Here is a 16452-nt window from a genome sequence, read left to right as displayed (position 1 = left end):
ATCAGCAGCGAGATGCAACTACTATTCCAAACAGCGATCAGGCACACTACATTGCCAAGAGGGATCATGTAGCTGTTGAGACCGACTGTAGCTCCAGCCTGCTGATGTTATGGCTACAGTTCGCATATGCCTGTAGCAAACATATATAAACGAAACCCCAGTAGCACACAAGGACTGGAGTAGTACAGAAGTTTTTCACATCAGCTGTACCTAATACCAGGAGCAAAGGCGATCACCTGGACCACATACCACAGCTGATGCAAGTGTATCATGTACAGTTAATCTGCAATTGTCATCCTGAACATCAATTTCAAAAGCCAAGTATGAATCACATGCAGCCAGATTTCATGACTCATTGCTGCAACGGATCTAACCGCTAGTGCTGATCCTGCCTGCCATCAAGTAGTCTGGCATTCCCTCTTGGATCCGTTCCTCTGGAGGAGAGTCCTTTCATGGATCTGTGCTAGAGACAGCTGAGCTAAAAGCAGTTAAATGAGAATAAATGTGCTATTTTGTCACACAAAGGATAAAATTCCAGGAATTTATTGCTGTATGTATGCTTAATCCATTAATTTGTCTTACAGTAGTCATGAAGTGCCAAATCCTGTGCTACATTTAACATTTCCTGTATTCCCTTCCAAATGCCATTTTACAGTGGGTATATGAAACAACGCAGCAGCAGTCACAAAACATGGCTTGAGCATCTCTCAAGAGCTTAAAAATAAAGATTTGTGTACAAGCTGAATAACGAGATGTCAGTTAACAGGTCACTCAGCAAGTTTAATAGAAATACCTTTAGGTGGAAGTTTTGCAGTGTTAAAATTTACGACTCACACCAAACATTCTCATCCCCACTGTAGTAACAAGATACTCGCAAAGAACAAGAACTACGGTATGTAAATGTCACACGCAAGAAATGCTTCATTTCTATCAGAAGCAAAAATTGCTAATTGTAAGCAAGGACAGGCCTAGCAGGCTAAGGCTGTCAGCCTATATTAAAAACATACACCTCCAAAGTTTGGCAGTGGAATTCTATTTACCAGCTTGACTTTTCTTTTTGGTTACATACAAGTACTCTCCCTCGCCTCCCACCACACACACTTTATAAACACCCTTTTATTTTTATTATACCTCCATATTATTTACAGGACTCCTAAAGATTAAGTACAAACTAGTATGAAATTAATGATAGCTTGCTCTTCAAATATGTATCCCATGGCTAAATAAATACCAAGCCAATCCAACAGAGAGATCCGGAGTTACGATTCAGAAGCTTGTGTATCTGTGACTCCAGATGTCTTCTCATGAACTGTAGAGGATTCACTTGATCTGTCAATGATAGTTGCCTTAGAGGTCGGGGTAGCGCTATCCAAGGTGAGCATAGGGGTCTGTTCTACATTTACAGCAGCGCCAGGGTCGACGGAAAAGCTTCCGGCTTGAGTAATGGAGGGAAGCAAATCTGTAGGCACTGTAGATGCCTCTGTGACCAAAGGAAGCAGAGGAACACATTTGGGTGGCATTGATAGAGGTGGTATTCCCATTAGGTTCAGAGGCGGCAAGGAGGGAAGGGATGGCAAACCTAAGGAAAGAGAGGAAGAAAAAAAAAAAAAAAAAAAAGAGGAGAAGAAAAGGAAAGGCAGTGAGCTGCTGCATACCACCGACCACAGAGATTCTCCACTTGTTTAACATCTTTACTTTCTCTAATCTCCTGTTTACTCTGGGAGAGAAGGAAGCTTTTTGAACTTAGTGAGCATGATATATGTGCAGCACTGACTCAGCAAGCTAGTTTCAAGCCCAGTACTGTTCAGATTTCAGAATAAACTCCCGTTTGCTTCCGCCTCCCCAGAGGACTAGGTATTTAATGCATTAATACTGACGGTTAGATTTTTCTGGCATTCACTGACATCGACAGAAACAAGAAGTTAACAAGAATCTTATTCCATATAAGCTTCCACTTCATACTTTTGGCGTTCAATCAGGGTGCTTTGATCTCCTCTCCTAGCATGCAAGGAAACACCTCATATTTTCTTCTACCCATAAAACTACATACTTTCATTCTTGCCACAATCTCTTTTGAGACCATGAATCAGGTAATACAAGATGAAACAACTAAACACAGACACAGGTTTAGAATTAGTTTACCAAAAGACATATTCCATGTCTACCTAATCTGGGCACTACCATCAACTCTCATCTCAGGCAAACGTTCAGTTTATCCTCTTCAGGACTCCACCAGATGGCTCCAAATGAACATCAGGGATAGTCAAGGAGAGACATCTTATGACAGTGTTTCAGTTTGCAGAAGCACGTACCAGGCTGTATGATTTCTGGAACAATGTGTGGTGCAGGTAAATTAAGTTTGGACAGATCAGTCAGGTTGGGAAGCCCTGCTGGTAACGGCATGAGACCTAAGAGAAGAGTGGAAGAGTTATAGCTGAAAACTTAAAATTGTTTTTTTCCTGTTTCTGCAATCTTCTTGATCATTTAAAGTTATTTCATATTGCTTTACATCTTGATTATCATTTTTACATATAAGAATGCAAATCCACCTCAGTTTCAGCTTTTAAGTTGCACAGTGAAACCAGAAACCTATTGCAGGAAGTCCAAGCTAGCAAATACATCATCCCAACCTTTCAGATTTTTCTGAGGGAAGCAGAATCTTATTTCAATGAATTGGTAGGTTTGCATTGCAAGTTCAGCTTTTAACAAAGGCAGTTATTTCACTGCAGCACTGACCAGAAGCCCTCCATTCCTAATTTGAATGGCAGAAGATAATAATAGGATGAAATACATAGTAGTTCTGATCTCTAATATTGACTACTCTATTATTAGTCTTTTCTACTTAGTTCGTAACTAGAGAGAAACACAAAGATTTCTAGAAAAAGCAAGACATAACTTTCAAAGTCAGGAGGGACTAAAAGCAAGAGTAACACACGAAGAACACAACACACAGCTTTCTATCACTGTGTTTGCTACGGAACATATTTCCGCTCCTGAATTTCCTGTCTTAGAAGGGCTCTATTCCTACTTTGTGTTTACCTCAGACAAGGTTTATTCTGAAATAAATTGTTGATACTACAGTAATATGATGAGAGGAGAAAAGTCTTAAAGAAAGACCACTGCACACAGATTTTGGTTAAAACCCAGTTATCTTCACCCACCTGTGAATTCATTAGCCACAAAGGCTGACATAATCTAACTCAAAGAGCTTTCAGCTCAGCTGCAAGCAACTTCGGTTTGAACTTTTTTTTAAAATCTGCGAAGAGCTGAACTTGACACAAATTCACTCAAATTTTAAACCTCCTGGATGCTTAATACTTACAATTTCACTAGTATGGCCATGCAAATGGCAAGAAATAGTCTAATATCTTTCAAAAAAGCAATACTATTCAGAGAATGAGGTGAAAGGAAAATTTGTATTTGCAGATTTTGGGGAAGGGGTGGATAGGGGGCTGGGGCAGAGAGGACATTAACAGATGCTGAACAACTTAGTTTGCTGTTTTCTCTAAGCAGTACAACATTAAAGTTCACTGGCCTTGTCTGCACGCACTTAGCTCTACTACATATTGTTCTATGCTAGGGAGAGTACCTCCAAGCATTACTTAAAATTTTTGGACACACCTTTATCTACCTGTCTCGTACCATACAAAACATATAACACAATTCCTTCGGTGTTTCAGAACGCATGACTGAGTCCTGTACCAGCGCACTAATCGCACAGCAAAATCCTGTACAATCCTCACCTCACCCACCGTGAGTAATTCTGGAATACTGGTGCTTGGCGTGTTAGTTATTATCAGGAAGTCATGCACACCGCTTCGTAGACAGACTCTTACTTCTGTCATTCCAGTTTAAACTACTAAATAATTCAGAAACAGTAGCCGCAACATACAGTTCTATAGTTAGCCCTCTATTTATACTAGAAATAATGATTAAGCTGAGTATTAAAAAGGAGTTTCCTAAAACGGAGGTTTTATGGATGAAAGGACCGCAGAAAGAGGCAAGACATGCCTTCTCAGACCCTTCTTCTGTAGTGATGCTTGAGTGCAAAGGACAGACCAGACACTGTGAAGTTATTTGTAGCAGTATTTTGCAACCTACAATTCAAGAACTATGGAAAGTAACAGTATATCAACTCAAGAAATGCTGCAAATAGCAAAGCCACTAGGTTCCCGAGAAATCCTGAACGCTGCATCTATTGTGCAGGGGCCCCAAAAGGTCAATGACTGTAAACTTTGTTGCCAACTCGGTCCCTGTGCTGCAGCCGTAACTCTAACAAGAAAAAATTCTTAATGTTGTAGAGGTGGTATAGAGACTTTTAGCATGAAATGTGTAAGTTGTGTGAAGTTATACCCTCCCGCCCCTCAAAAAGCAGCAGAAAAGAGCTCTCTGCTCTTGCTCCCTTAAGATTTTTGTTTCAGGAATGTTTTAAGAAATTTTACCTACTCACCTGGCAATGTAGTTGCTGGGTTAACTGGTGGCACAGAGGTAAGGGACTGACTGACTTGTGGCGGTAATAACGGAACTGTTGGAACACCTGGTGGAACACACAGGAAAACAACCTTGGTTTTAAGCAGACACCACTTCAGCTCCCATCCTCAAGGAGTACAAATAAATAATGGCTTACAGGAGAATTACAATTTGCCTCAACCATAAAATGTCAATGAAGAAAAATAGTATTCTAAATAATACACACCGTATTTCTGACAGGGGTTGTTTGCAATTACTTTGTAAGCAAGTAGGGCACAACTACAGTACCCTAGTCTTTGCTGTTGAGAAAAGTCTGGGGAAGAGAAAATTTTATTGTCTCCTCTGCCTTCTATTAAATTGACAGAAACATCTGTGAATGCAAAACAAGTCATAAATCCCATCCATTTCAGAAGGCAGCTACTTCCATACTAACCTGTACTGAGAACATTACTGACAGTAGTTGAGGGTGAACTAATAGAAAGTCCTGAAAGACTCTGTTCAAGGCCTGCTGACCCAGGGGGTAACGTGACTGAGGGATTAACTGATGACAGCTGAACCTTATTGAAAGGAAAAAAAGAAAGTTACATCATTAGGGTTTGTTTCCACAGGAACCGATAGAAGCAGAAAGGCGATATAATATCATAATCCATTTTTACCAAGCCAAAGAAGTGACAACTCACCTCTGTGAAGCCATCTTTGAGGGGACTGAGAGATGGACTAGGCAACTGTCCCGGGAGAGAAATTTTTTTTCCTTCTTCAAACGGGCGTGTAGGTATCCTATGTAAATATCCATAACCAATGCCACATCCTAGGCTTTTAAAATACGAACATTTAGAAGTCAGCAAAGTGACTTTACAACTACAGACTCCACAGCAACCAACGCTTGAACGACTCAAGATGCCAACAAGTTTCAAGGTAAGTTCTGTACATCTTTCCCCTCCCCCCTCAAATGTTGCCTCATTTTCTGTGGAGAAATAATCAATACGAGACAACTGAAAGGAAATTCTGTAGCTCTTAGCAATAAACATTTAGCACAAAATAAATTTCATTGTTATTTAAACCAAGCAGTGCTATCAGCTACATAGCTTGGAATTCAACTCACAGCTGTTACCCGCGGCCACTGCGCCGTGCTTCAGGAGCACAGTACAGCCCAATGACTATCCGAAGCCGAATTCAGAAAGAGACTGTTGCACTTTGTGCATTTTTGCACTAGGTAATTTACTGGGTAAACACACACCCCCCATCAGCAAGTAAACCTGAGTTTCAAGTAAATATGTAATTTATTATAGCAGAAACACCTTTGACATAACAACTCTCTTCCTGTTTTTGCAGAAAACTTAAGCAAGCAGCTCTTGGGCTAGTGCTTAAGAAAGTTGTCCCATGCTCCTGTAACACATTGTGTCCTTACCTGCCTTCTCCACCCCAGGCAGAATTTGGAGTAATAACCACTTCTCGACAATTATCTGTGTCTGTGTTGTACACAAAAAGTTTTAATGGCTTTGCTTCATGCGTTTCAATAAGGGAAAAGAGGTCTTCAGACTGCAAAAAGATAAAAATGAATAAGGGCTTTCTTGTCCTTATTTTAGCATTTGACATTAGAATTATTATCTTCCTAGTCCTAACTTTCTGTAACAGAACCTGGTAACTGCTACATGATGCAGTGCTGCTCTTTTATCACAAGGTTGACTTTAAAACGTGCTTTGCTAGCACAACTCAGAAGACATGTGGCATAACCCAGATTTCAAATCTGCTACTTGAAATACTAATATTAAGAGTACAAAAAAGTTTTTATCTGACTTCACGAAGGTATTTAAGAGCAGTTTTTATTTCCACAAAGAAAAGGGACCATGTCAGAGCTCCTTCCTCTGCATTAACTCACTTCCATTAGCACTGAACACAGACAGAACTGTGCATGTTTCAAACTGCCCTGGTACAATCGTTTGGTTTGTTTTTTTTTTTTAGTTTAAGAAATATAAAAATCTTATTTTTATATACTTACCTCATTCATGACAGCATCTGCTCCAATGATATAGTCACTATGAGGTCTAAGTCCAGCTAGTGCAGCAGGTGAATTTGGTTCCACCTCCTAGTTTTAAGATAGAAAGTTACAAAACACTACGTAACTGCCAGGGTGTACCACAACAGTTAGATGGGCACTTCACACACGTTTTCAGTCAGACAGACAAACTGGTCAAGTTTTCAACTCAATTAGTAGAACAGTCACTGAACTATTGAAACAGTCGCCAGGTGACATTCTCTTTGACACTGTTACAAGGAGCTCTAAGTATTGTACAAACCCACTGCTTTAAATACAAGATTTGATAATATACTCAGACACACAGTTCTAGTCTAAAAGTCCTTCCAAGCCCAAAATCAATGAAGAGAAAACACACCAATTTTATCTCATGGCTTGTGTACCCCCTTGCAAGTTACTTTTCAGTAAAAAGGTAAGTTTTAAAAAGCAACAGCAAGAAAAACACTGCGAAGTCCGTACGTACCAAAACATGCCACACATTTTCATTGGCCCCATCAAAGCTGCAGAAACGAATGCTGACGCCCAGCAGGCCCTGCCCACCCCACATGTTGCTGGGGGTCACTGACGTTTCTCTCAGTTCCAGTGTTTTGCTACTGTACACCAGCATTTTTACAGGCTTTTCAACATTTGCTTTCAACAGGTCCTTGAGGGTGTCATTGTCTTTATTCTGTGAATGTTCAAACAAGACCTTGGTTTAGCGTTTAACACAGCAAGCATCCAGTCCTATAGCACTACTTTTGCATTTCAAAGGTCCTATAAACGCTGTCCATCATCAGAATATGTACCCACAGCTATTTTACAGCAAGCTTTCAGTCCCTTCACAATTCCAGAATACAGCTCTAGCGAAAACCTGGGGCTTCAGAGCAACAGGTCATGCCTTCCAAACACAAAAGGACTTTAATTAAACCTGTGGTACGATGCACCTTGCAGCTTTTCAGAGGCTTTCCTGAATCCAGCTGTACTGGTGGTAGAGCTTGCCCACAGCTGTTCTTTTCCACTGCTACGATGTCTTGTTGTCTCACTACAGCTCTGCATGAAAATGTTCTCCCGTGATTCCTGCCCAGCTAACAGCTTTGACAACAGCTCTTCCCATCAGCCTGTTTTGTCCAAAATGAGTTTGCAGGTTCTCACACAAGCAGTTTTATGGACAGAACGAGGGGGGCACTAACGCGAGCAGCTAGCGGTGGATCAGTGGGTAGTACTATCCTCTGCTGGCGCAGGTGTCTGCAGAGAGCATGCCTGTCTGTCTGCATCCTTATTCTCTGGCTAAATTTTTGATAGAGATGAAGGAAATTAATTTCTGATGCAGTTAGTCTTTCTCATTTTAAACTAAGGATAAATACATTATATACTTTTAAATAAAACAAATGCATTGGTCTACCTATAAAAATAAGATTCTCAACATATCGTTTATATTCAGAGTTATAAAACAGCAACACTTACCAATCTTGAACCGTTAATGGACACGATAAAATCAAAGAACGGCTCCAATCCAGCTCTATGCCCCGGTGAGTTTTCTTGTACCTAACAAAGTTAAACAAGAATTTAGCAAAAGCGTACCAATGCCGATTCATAGATTAGACCTATATTTCTACTTGTGTAAACTGTAGTTCTAAAAGCTACTGATGTTTATATGTATGATTTTTAATGTTCAAATAGAAACTTTTAGAACAAAAAAAATATCTCCCTTGGGAAAAAAAAAAAAAAAAGAAACCTTTAAAAAGAATCAGTAATTTATAAATTATTGAGGAAGACACACCAGTAGCCACTCCCTGGGACAAGCACTGCTCAACAGTTGCAGCAGACAAATTGTAGATATTTATTTCAATACAGGAGATTATGGTCAAAGGACAAGCTTAAATTCTGAAAAATTTGGTTAAAACGCAGTATCTTTCCACAGAAGTACCAACGTTAGACCTTGCTATTTATCTTACACTTACTAGAGGAAAAGAAGAGTCACATCTGTGTAAACATGGGGTGCTCTCTCATGATTAAACATCACCTGTTGACATTCATGAGACATAGAGGGCATCTGTACAACCAATGACTCACTAACATATCAACAAGCTGCAAGAAGAGGGACACAGTGTGATTTTGCAGCCATGACAGCTCAAATAATTCAAGCACTCCACTAGGACAAGGCCTAAGTATTGGATACGTATTGCTCCCAGAAGCTTAAAGCATGCTTTTAATTCCAAATTAAACTGTAATTTGTAACTGAGAGACATTTTGCCAGCGTTGTTTTTTCACTATTACACACGTTGTTGACAGACAAAAGTAACTCCAATATGGCTACCAGATTTTTCCTACAGCCTTTGTAGTAACGACTACCTACCTTTATTTGCAAGTTGATTCATTTTACCCACTGGCTTTTTCTTTTATGTGCTACATTCATCTTCCAAAAAGATCTAGAAAGCATTACCCTTTACAGTGTGGCTTCTTACATGACGTGTTATTCCATCTGACAGAACTGGTACAAATCTGCCAGTTTATTCAATACTTGTCTGATTCTGCAGGAATTGAGTTTTCTTAATATGACTCATCTAGAACAAAATATTCTAATATGGAAAAAAATAATCTTTATTACTACTAAAACTGTCCTCTTAGAGTCTACTTATCTCTGACCAATACACTCACAAAATCAGAGCTTGGAAAAAATTCAGATTACTTGTGGGCAGCTTTCTCTAATAGATGCCAGTAGCTTGGAACATTAGTGTCACATAACCTAAACATTCATTAAAGAAAAAATAATCTGGAATCAGTAATTCCAGAGTCACATCACACACAGAGATTGCTGTCCAAGATTTGTGAAGCACTAAAAAAGTATGAAACCACCATCATCCCAAAGTAACAGAAAACAGAGGCAGCAATAACATCCCCAAATGCCACATTTATCATTTCCAACTAGAACTGGAAGTGTGTCTCCAGAAGTGTCTCTTCAAGATGCCTGCATGCTCCTTGGAAACAATTTCCTACAACTGTGGGTACAGACACTTGGCAGAGAGGGAGAGTATTAACTGCACAGAACCACAGCTCCCAGTCACCAAAGTAACCTGCAGTCCCACTAACTAGACCCAAACTACTGCCTCTGTGTTACTTACTCAATCTGTCAGTTCAAGATGCCTCTCGCCAAGAATAACTAGAGATCAGACAGCAAGCTGCGCACCAGGTAATGGGGCAGAAGGACAAGCTAAGCTCCACGTACCAGACCCTCTGACACTAGCCGCACAGGAACTCCGGGATACGTCGTGGATGCTGCTTTGACATTAGTGGACTGTCCCTAGAGCTCATTTTCAACTGCAGGTATTAAAACTTTCAATAATGTAGAGCCACCTCAGAACAGCCTCCACAAACAGAAAGTTTAGCTTATGAGAAAAGCCAAAGAGAGGCTGAAATGCACTATATGAATTATTCTTCTCACAGGTAGAAAGCATTTACTTACTAGGTTGGGTACTTGGGGCCTTCCTGCCAAAGAAAGGTTAAACAAAGCTTCATGAAAGCAGAATTAAAGAACTCTGGTTTCCTATAGATATGCTTCATAATTGCACTCTCAGGCTTGAAATTTCTCTTGTAATTAAGTCATTCAAAACATCCTCTCCTCTGATGTGGTTTTTCTAGTAGCAAACATAGGATGAGCTTGTGCTGTTTGTTGCTCTGCCCTCTAGGGAGGTGACATGAAAAGACTTTAATAGCCTCTCTCTCTCATTCCACCACCTATTGCATGTGACATATAAGAACTTTTATTCTGTGTTTTTAATGAGCACAACATAAAGGCTTTGTACCAAAATGAAATCAGCAGATGGTTTCAGAAGTTATGGGGAAAACAAGAATTTTAAAGACAACGCACCTTTCTAAACCTCATCACTAAATATCAGTAAATCCAGCAAACTGATAGATTTATTTGGATAACACAACAGATTGTTAGGACTGGATATATGTCATGGCCTTGAATTTATGAAAGGCCAGGCTTCATTCCGCCAGTAGGACAGCTGCAAAAGCAGTCCTGACATGGTCCACTTCAGAGATTTTCCTCCATTTCCAAACAAACTTATTAAAAAAACCTCACAAACAACAAAACCCCTGCACCCTGACACAATATACCTCCCCCACGACCTTCAATAGATTACATCCTGAACACTGTGAACCAATAGTGATCAGTATTTAATACGGTAATCTTTTCAAATGAGAATAAGCACCTACAATAAATGAGAATTACATGTGTTCAGCATCCACCAATGTCATGCTTGCTGACACCTGGGATGTATAGATTTGGTATTCTAAGTAAATTATTTAGAGTCTGCCCCAAACTGATGAAAGGACTGTAAGTTTCCAAGTTTCAAATGACTAGTTTGCAGAAAGTATCTTCAGATGTTGCACACCTTTCCCCAAATCCATCACAACCCTGAACATCTCTGCATGGTTCGTTTCTAAGCGGGCATGTAAAAACTACCAGGAAGCTGTATCTAAAAGAAATCAAGCTCTTACAGTTGCATCTATCATGCACACACATCAGAAGCATGCAGCTGCACCTCTTCTGTCATCATGTTTCCCCAAGCTGCCATGCACAGGTTCAGTCACAAAAAGGTTCCTATTTCCCCAGCTTGTTTGTCCCAGTGTCACTGACGGAAAAGCATTTTTATGCCTGGCATCCCAGAAATGCAAAACAGAAGTTCTGAGTTGATCCCAGATTAAAAGTCTCCTCTCTTAGCGAAGCGACACACTCAGCCCTGCACCACAATCACACTGACCCCACACAGTTTTTATGTCACACCACCTTATTTTCAGCCAGCTACCTGCACAACTCATCACCATCACACAGCGCCAAATGCACAAGACAGCGCTCTGCTCAAAGCTCCGTGGCCATGGCTCTCTTCCGGGAACTACAGCAACAAAGGGTAACCGAGGACCTTAGGAAATACAAAGGCACAAAAACCTTCTCATTAATGATGGAAATAAAGATTCCCTGTATATGTACATAAACTTCAGGCCTCCTGAGCAATCTGTCACTGTGCAGCTTTGCCATATGCCCCAAGTAGGTATCCAGTAACTTGCCTCTGTAATTGAATACGGACTCAGAAATAATCAAGTAACACCATTTACAACAGATGCCACTACAGGCAAGATACCATCCATGGCAGCTTGGGAAGCCTAATTCTCAAAGCCAGCTGTTACTTCAGCCATCTAAGTTACAGACACCTGTGGGTAAATGCCATGACTTGCCAACAGTAGAGAAAAACAGCGGGACAGACTACCCAGAAAAGCTGTAGGACTGCCACCACTGGAGCTTTTTAGGAGCAAGCAAAGAAAACGTCTATCAAGAATGATGAATGTCAGGAGGCAGAAAAGGGCTGTATGACTCTTTCAGCCTCGTACAGTGCTGCAGGACTTCAGTTTCTCACAGAGATGACAGCAGGGCTGCTGAGTACATAGATTACACACTAATTATTTCACTTTTAATTCACTGTCAAGAATTAAACAGGGAAAAGGTTTCAAGGTCAAGACAATAATTTTAATCTGCATTACTAAAAAGACTTTTTCAGTAAATATATAAACTTTCTCTTTGCTGAACACCTTTCCCAACACTATCACCATGCCTACACATTATAATAAGGCTGCTCAGCAACACAATGGTCACAAATTTAAGCCCCAAGTGAGCAGTGCTACCGTAAATGGAATTAGCCATGGAAACCCTGATGTCCTGAGGCAGATGAAGGCTCTCACCACTTTTCAAAGTCAGATAACATACTAGCATCCACTTAAACACCCAGAAGCTTAGCTTCAAGCACTAAACACACAGCTTCAAGGAGCAGAAGTTCTGCAGCTTTTTTTCTTTCCTCACATAAAGTAAATATTAGGAAGCGTTTCTTATTACCAACAAAGTGCTGAAAGAAGCTTTTTTGTAGTTCTTCCACCCACTCTGTAATTGGCAATAATATTTCATTATGTATCACATATAAGCAATTCCTGTTAGGTCTGACAGAAACTATTTTATTTCTGTCAGCTATTAACGCATTACACTGTAACTATATTGAATTTCCTTATGAAACACCCAGTTTTCAAGAGAAAAAGCTTTATAAGCTTTTTGTAAGAAAATAGATGCCCTATACATAGCATCAAATTTTATTTTAGCACAGAGAATTTAACTCAGGCTTTTAAAACGTGAGCCTGCCTTAAAAATAAGTCATCTCTTTACGGCAATGTGTTTGTATCTCTACTACAACAAACCGAAGCACTCAAGTAAAAGTTAGAAATTTAAAGTTTGGGCACTGCTGTTCAGTATCTTTTAAGGAGAACAGCATATAACACACTAGCATACACATCTCTTGTAGATAAAAATTCTTACATAGAATCGTTTAGGTTGCAAAAGACCTTTAAGATCATTGAGTCCAACCATTAACCTCGCACTGCCAAATGCAACACTAAACCATCTCCCTAAGCACCACATCTACACCTCTTTTAAATACCTGCAACGCTGGTGACTCCAAAAGCACGTATGATGAATAAAAATGTATTCCAAAGAATTGTTTCAAACAAATGACTAATTATCAGGCCTACCTATGAAGAGACTAGGGCAACAAAAGTTTGTAACTTTCTCTCCCTCTTAAAAAAATAAAGGCTAGATTTCAAAGTCTAGAAACCCCAACAGTGAAAACCACAGCAACTTTCCCTGTCAAGTATGCACATGACAAAATCACTTTCCTTCCACGGCGCTTCTGGAGCATTCCTATTTCCTGTTACAAGTGCACTGATAATAAAGCTCACAATGAAAGCAATATTGCACTGAGTGTTATCAGAAGTAGCCAAAAAGGTTTAAGTAATCTGCAAAAATTATGTCAGAAATTAATGATGGTATTGTTCACTTGTTGTATATACTTCTGCTCCTGTTTCAAGCGAGCAGAGCAAGAAACTCACTATCAGTTTTGCAGGAAGACAATGTGTACAGTCTAAAAGTCACTGTAAGACACCCGTGACTTGCAACAGTCTCAGTTTGTGCACCGCTCTGCAACTTGTACTTGGCTCCTACCATCATTCTGAACAGCGTTAACTTGTTTGTTTCATGGCCTTCTAATACATATTTTTCATTTATCTGCCCTACCCAAACAAATTCTTCCAATAATTGAGAAGATTTTCTGACATTTCTCTAGTTTTCCAACAACTAATGAAATCTTAAAAATGACCACTATATACTATTTACAGAAGTTTGGCATTATAAAGAAATCTTACCTTATCTGAATCAGATCTGTAACACAAAGACTATTGCAGTTTTCCTTTCACCATTCTCATTTATCTAAAACACTGAGCTCAGAAAGTCTTCTTGAGAATAAATCAGAACAAAACACCAGCATTGCTCGACCCCAAGTTCTACCAAAGGTCAGTCCATGTAGAGAGAGCATTTGTGGAGAGCTCCTCTAACAGCGCGAGCCGAACACGCCTGTCTGTAACAAATACTACAGAATACCAACCGGAAAATTCCACCAAGTGGAAAAAATACAGAGGAAAATTCTAGTCACTTGTATGCCACATGCATTTCAATATAAACATCCCAAATTGTAACTGTAAAACTTCAGAATTTTTCTCTACTCTGAATCTACACTCCCAACCACATATAAGCACAGGTCTAATTCCTGTTAGACTGGGATCACGATGCTATTTAAGACGCCTGTTCACATAAAAAAAAATAAAATTGCTAATTGTTGTGGCATCTAAAGATACCAGCAAGAAGGTAAGGCAGTGAAAAATAGACACATCAGTCTGTTCAGGACAACAGGCAGGTCCTTTCCTGCATTTAATGTAAACATCGCTGTCCTCTCAGAAATCAACTTCCTTAATGTGCACCTACCAATTACATTTACAAGGACTGGTACTCAAACGCTGCCACTTCCAGTGAGAGCAAAAACATTACAACCAAATGATGCCTAAATGGAAACAAAAGGTGCTATTTTCAAGTGAGATTACAAAAAAAAACCCCGAGTAGACTATACTTCATAGAAGAGATGCATCTCAGTTTACTAACATGCTTTAATCAAACGGTATAAACTAACAAATTTGACATAACTGATATTCTAACTCCATAGTACTTCCTGATTTTACAACCCTCAAAAGTAAAAACCACATAATATTTACACTATAGCAGGCTAAGAAAAAGTCTGTCACTTCTACCAAACTGCAAAACTGTTTTTTTGGGGGGTAGGGGAAGGAAAAGACAAAATAGATTGTCATGTATTAGTAACATTAAAAGGGAGAAACAAAGACCACTATGACTTCAGCCTATATGTAAATTTTATCAGACGATCGTTTGGATTTTATCAGTGTCAACATTTGCTTCTCAAAAGCATTACAGCAGCATTTTTTAACACTTGAAAGATGATCTCATCTTTTTTCACCACGGTATTCTACACATAGTTGTAGCTCACTGCTAGCAAGCTAGACCAACTAAGGAAGTACTACTTCATTCGAGTTGAGGTCTTGTGCTCTTTCGCAGGTTTAAAACGCGGGGCTAGCTCTAGATAGAGAGCTGATCCAAGGAGGTCTGATGCCAACAAAAAACTAGCCTGGCACGGTGTCTGCAGTAAGCGTACCCATGCTCTAGCTACTGTGGCAAAAGTGCTATGGTGTGGGCAAGGCTCTTAGTAACTCCAGCAAAGTTACTTGTACCACCCAGTGCGTCAGATTCAAGGACACAACCAGGCACCATTCTGCTCACTGAACGTGAAACACACGCTAAAGAAAGGACTTCCAAAAGGCTGCTCACAAGACCTTTATGCAGCCTACCAAAACATTTTGCTGCACACAAAACCAAGTTTTTGTGGCCGCAGCGTGAACAAAAAGCTAGGTAACTACGAAAAATAGCAGCATTGCCTTCACTATGAATGCAGCTCTAGCAGGCATGACGCCTGTCATTTAAATACCTTGATCCAACACCCCTGGAACCACTGTCGAGGGGTGAAGCAGCTGTAGTTCAGACCATGATGCAACGACCGAGACCGAGCCTGACACGTTACCCAAGGCAGGCACCGGCAGGGTTGCAGCGCTTACCCTGCAGCTCGGTCGGACGGGCGCAAGCCAGCGTGCCGACCGCGCTTCCCAGAGGAGAAGCAGCCTTGCCCTCAAAGGCTGCGCGAACAGCAGCATCACCTCCCACGCACCGTCCCTCCCGGCCTGCCTACACACCGAGGCGCAGACAGCGCAACCTCACGGCACAGCCCAGGCCGCCCGGAGCCCTCCAGGCGGGGAGAGGCGGCCGGGAGCCCGCCCGCGCTGCCGCCGCCGGGACCGGGCGCAGGCCGCGGGCAGCCCCGGGCGGCGAGGCCGAGCCCCGGGCGGCGGCGGCAGCGCGGAGCCCAGCCCGACTGGCGGGGCGCCCGACGAGCCCCAAGCGGAGGGCAGCGCGGCAGCCCGCCTCCCCGCTCCGCCAGGAAAAGCAGCCCGCACCGCGGACCCCGCCGTGGATTTCACCGCTGCCACGAGCCGCCCCGGCGGCCAGGACGCGGGCAACGGGAGCCCCGGCCGCCGCCGGCCCGGGGAGCTCCTCGGGCCACTCAAGCGCGGACCCACGGAGGGAGAGGCCGCCGGGCCCGAGGGCCGCTGCCGACCTTATGGCCACCGGGGCAGACGCCCGCCTCCCCGCCGCCCTTACCCGCAGGACGTGGTAGCCCTCGGTGCCCCCGCCGGGGATCTCGACGCTCTGCGAGGCGCCCATGGCTGGGGCGGGCGGCGGCGGCGCTGTTCCCGCACAAAGCCCCACACACCAGGGACGTGGCACTCGCCCTCCCCCTCCCGCCCGGCTCGGGAAGGGCGGGCGAAAGCCGCGCGCGGGGCATGCCGGGAGGCCGCGCCGCAGCGCCCCCTGCCGGGCACCCCCCGACGCCGGGAGGAGGCGAGATCGTACGGTGGCCGCCGTGGCCCACGAGCCTCCCGCTCGTCTCTGGCGCGGCGGCGCCCCCTGG

At 42.1% G+C, this 16452-nt stretch overlaps 1 protein-coding gene across 2 annotated transcripts; it reads right to left on the bottom strand.

The window, feature by feature from the left end:
- Positions 1 to 527: 527 nt before the first annotated feature.
- On the bottom strand, positions 528 to 16206 carry GORASP2 (golgi reassembly stacking protein 2). 2 transcript variants are annotated; one of them, XM_086465431.1, is made up of 10 exons: positions 16143 to 16206; positions 7949 to 8029; positions 6969 to 7172; positions 6470 to 6556; positions 5879 to 6009; positions 5151 to 5283; positions 4904 to 5027; positions 4451 to 4537; positions 2313 to 2408; positions 528 to 1579 (listed from the first exon to the last, which is right to left on the bottom strand). In XM_086465431.1, exons 1-10 carry the CDS (start codon positions 16203 to 16205, stop codon positions 1260 to 1262), a joined length of 1326 nt encoding a protein of 441 aa, XP_086321557.1. In that variant the 5' UTR covers position 16206; the 3' UTR covers positions 528 to 1259. The 2 variants fall into 2 exon arrangements, with proteins under 2 accessions (XP_086321557.1, XP_086321558.1); XM_086465432.1 differs by having other exon boundaries at positions 528 to 1480.
- Between the last annotated feature and the right edge of the window lie 246 nt (positions 16207 to 16452).

The sequence above is a fragment of the Leptosomus discolor genome, chromosome 5 (assembly GCF_034619465.1).
Source record: "Leptosomus discolor isolate bLepDis1 chromosome 5, bLepDis1.hap2, whole genome shotgun sequence".
Classification (NCBI taxonomy): domain Eukaryota; kingdom Metazoa; phylum Chordata; class Aves; order Leptosomiformes; family Leptosomidae; genus Leptosomus; species Leptosomus discolor.
The sequence above is the reverse complement of the archived record's forward strand: the minus strand, read 5'-3'. Positions and strand labels throughout refer to the sequence as shown.